At 50.4% G+C, this 3,741-nt stretch overlaps 1 protein-coding gene across 1 annotated transcript; it reads left to right on the top strand.

Annotated features, from left to right (window-relative positions):
* Positions 1-287: 287 nt before the first annotated feature.
* Positions 288-3,440, top strand: LOC310869151 (cyclic AMP-dependent transcription factor ATF-4-like). The gene is made up of 3 exons (XM_083779756.1): positions 288-448; positions 1,324-1,869; positions 2,248-3,440. Exons 2-3 carry the CDS (start codon positions 1,425-1,427, stop codon positions 3,369-3,371), a joined length of 1,569 nt encoding a protein of 522 aa, XP_083635882.1. The 5' UTR covers positions 288-448; positions 1,324-1,424; the 3' UTR covers positions 3,372-3,440.
* Positions 3,441-3,741: the final 301 nt, after the last annotated feature.

The following is a 3,741-nucleotide window of genomic DNA, read 5'->3' as shown; positions in this document are numbered from 1 at the left end:
CATAAGCTTTACAAAAAAACATCGTTGCACAACCATCGAATCTTTCGTGCATGTCACCATGATGCTGCAATAAACGCAGAGACGACCGTGACTACTTTCGCCCGGAATGCAAACAGTCACATATGGCGGAGTGATACGTTACGTATACACTGACGCCGGGCGGTGAGGAGGGAGTTGTGCGTAAAGGGTTGTGTTGTGCGTGGTGCGGAAGGACACTACAGAGGCGCGTCGAGTCCTCCTTTAATTGCAACGCAGCGGAAAGTCAACGCCATTTTCCATCCCGAGGATTTTACAACACGGAGTATTATAATATCTTCTTTTACGCCACATTAAAGAGCTGATCGCAGAAATGGCAGTGTAAACGTGTGTGCCGCGTCCCGCAGCCGCCCAACCAACACAGTGCATCCAACCAGTGCACTGAGCTTTACTCTCTCTTTATCAAAATGACGTGAGTATTATACACATTTTAAAGTTTATTTTTTCTTCCCCATAACATGATCCATTAATATGCATTTGCATCCAGACTATAGCGAGGCCCACTGAAGATAGAATGTCGAATGTCGAGCTCCAAAGTCACCTTTTCATATTAATAAACGATTAATGTCGGTGTTTTTATGATGATCGTTGTATTTATATATATATAGGCTTGTGAGTATAGCGACATATTGTTGTTTTAGGCTTAATAGGCGGATATATTATTTAAGGCTACTCGACTCTAATGACATTGATGAACACGTGGTGTTATACATGTTCCATTGTCTCTCACCCTCGACAAAGAGAGGCTATAATGGACTCTTGTCATTTTTTTAATTATTATTATTATTATTTTTAGGTGCCAACGTGGCAGTTAGAAAATGGTTCGCTTCCACATTTTTGGTCAAAATGGCGGCTTTGTGTAGTAGGCGTGTTTGAGGAGCAGGACAAAAATGACCCAAATTGACAGTTGTTGTTATTATGGGATGGGGAGGGGAGGGGAGTGGGGCGTAGTGGGACTTTCCCCCCAGCCCAGTTGCTATGGAAACAGACAGGCCATTCATTGACGTAAGAGTCACAAGACTCGAGGCTCACATTGTGTAAAGCAGGTGAAATGCAGGGATGGATGGGGGGACGGGGGGGGCTCAAACATGACCAGGTGGCGGGGAAATACAACTTAAATCCTCACACACACTTTGTGTTATTATTTACACAAATGTACTGATTGTATTAACATCTCTAAAACAGTGTCGTTACACCCTAATAATACGAGATGAATCTCATAATAATCCTCTCTGTACTGCCTTTATATCCCCCCCCCCCCACACACACACACACACACACACACAGGTCCTTCGTGGAATCCCTGAAACCTGCTGTAGGCGACAGCACAAAAGAGTCCCACACGTTCCCAGACGCGCTGTCGCTCCTCGTGACCGACAACAGCCACTATGACCACGACGATGAAAAGCTCACGGTTTGGCCTGGGCGACATGGAGGCCCTTCTTTACGGACCTCCATCTGCCTGTCCCATGGCTGACCCCATGGGCCAGGCGCTCCTTCATCTCCACCCTGAACAGGAAGACGAAGGGCCACCACGCCCCAGAGGCGGAGCCTCTGCCTCCTCCTCTGCCTCTGCTTCTTCTTCGCCCACCTCGTCCCTCTCCTCCTCCTCCTCGTTGACACCTCCTTCCTCCTCCTCCTCCTCCTCGTCGTCTCCTCCTCCCTTCTACTCCCCTTCTCCCTCGCCGCCGACCCCACTCCTCCTCCTCGGAGACGAAGAAGACAAGGCGGGACCCGATTCGGACATGCTGTCCTTGGCATGGCTGGGCCATCCCGACCAGCTGGGGCGCACCTCCCAGGCTGCCGGCATGGACGATGATGATAACGACAAAGGTGATTAATAAAATAAAAATAAAAAAGTGAACATACTTGACAATCACAAATCACTGAAATCAGTCTCGCACTTAGTCATGAATGCCAATACCCTAATGAAACCACACAAAGGTTAGCTTTGTAATTAACACTAAAGTGCATATTTCCACTTAATTGCAAAGTAACTTAATTAATTGGAAACATAACTTTTCAAGAATCTTTTTTTTATTGAATTTTCACAAAAAGATGCATCATAAATAAAGTAGGACAAACTAGAAAGGTATACATTAAAAGCACAATTCTTCTTCTGTCTTTTTGTCTTGAAAATCAATAAAAATGTAAGTAAAAAAAAAAGCACAATTCAACTGGACTGATCTTCTTATTGCTTCCGTTCCACAGAGGCTGCGTTCTGCGACCTGGACTGGATGACGGAGCGGATGGACCTGAGTGAGTTTGACCTGGACACTCTCATTGGTCCCTGCAGTCCACATGACGACGCTCCCAGCTCTCCCCAGGGTCTCCTGGAGGCCCTGGACTGTCCCATGGACCTGGACTCCCTGCCCCTCCCCAAGGCCAGCTCTCCCCAAGGCCTCCTGGAGTCCCTGGACCTGGACTGTCCCATGGACCTGGACTCCCTGCCCCTCCCTGCGCCTGTGGACCTCGCCACACCCTCTGTGCCAAGTCCTCCTCAGACTCCGTCCACTGAGACTCCTCCCGCGTGTCTCTCTGTCCTCTCCGCGGTGGACTCTGTGTCCCTTCTGGACGGACGGGGGGACGACTACAGCGTCCCAGAGGCCCAGGAGGAGCTGGAGATCAAATCTGAGCCCGTGTCCCCTGCTCCTCTTTCCTCTTCCACGTCTCCCTCCCCCGTCCACTCGCCTCCCCCCTCCCCCACATACACTCTGGACCTGGGGAGCGAGGTGGACGTGGCGGAGTGTTGTGAAGTGAAGCCCATCGTGGCCACCATAGTCCCCCAGGTCCCCAGGATCGTCCTGTCGCTGTCCCCCACCCGCATTGTCCTCGTGCTAGCCCCTAAACGAGAGATCTCCACCACCACCACCACCCTGACGACCACTGTGACCACCAGACCGGAGGTCGTCTACTCCTCTCCCCCCGGCCCAGACCCAGTGAAGTCCCATAGAAGCAGGCCCTACCCCGACCCCAAATCCAGACTCGGCCCGCCCTCCCCTCCCCCCAGCACCTCCTCCAGTGTCAGAGTCAAGTGCCCCAGGGGTGCGGCGGCGGCGACGATGAAAGAAGAAAGGCTGGCTCCCGCGACGAGGCCTGTCAAGGAGAAGAAATTAAAAAAGATGGAGCAGAATAAGACGGCGGCCACCAGATACCGCCAGAAGAAGCGGGTGGAACACGAGCAGCTGAGCGTGGAGTACGGCGAGTTGGAGAAGAAGAACATTGAACTGACGGAGAAGGCCGAGTCCATGGCCCGGGAGATACAGTACCTCAAAGAGCTGATGGAAGAGGTTCGCCTGACCAGGATGAAGAAAGGCCTGGGCGCTGACCTCTAGCGGTGGGGCCAACGCGGAGAACACAGAGGTGAGACTGTCGGACATGTTGGGTGGGTGGGTGGTACTGTTGGACTTGTTGGGTGGGTGGGTGGTACTGTTGGACATGTTGGGGCGAGTGGGTGGTACCAAAAAGAAAAGTGTGTGCGGAATGATGAGAAAGAGAGGGTTGAAATGGTGCTCACCGAAATAACAATTACACGATAGGATTAAAGTGTGTATTATTATATTGTGACACATGTCTGAGAAGATGCCCCCCAAAAAGAAACCCAGCTAAGTTATTTGACTTCTCAAGATATGTATAGTCTACTGTATGGGTATTTTAGGAAAATTTAAAATATGCTGTTTTTTTTGTGTACTTGTTTAGAGTAGT

The sequence above is a fragment of the Protomyctophum parallelum genome, assembly GCF_964188405.1.
Source record: "Protomyctophum parallelum genome assembly, chromosome: 13".
Lineage (NCBI taxonomy): Eukaryota > Metazoa > Chordata > Actinopteri > Myctophiformes > Myctophidae > Protomyctophum > Protomyctophum parallelum.
This window is presented reverse-complemented; position numbering and strand designations above follow the sequence as displayed.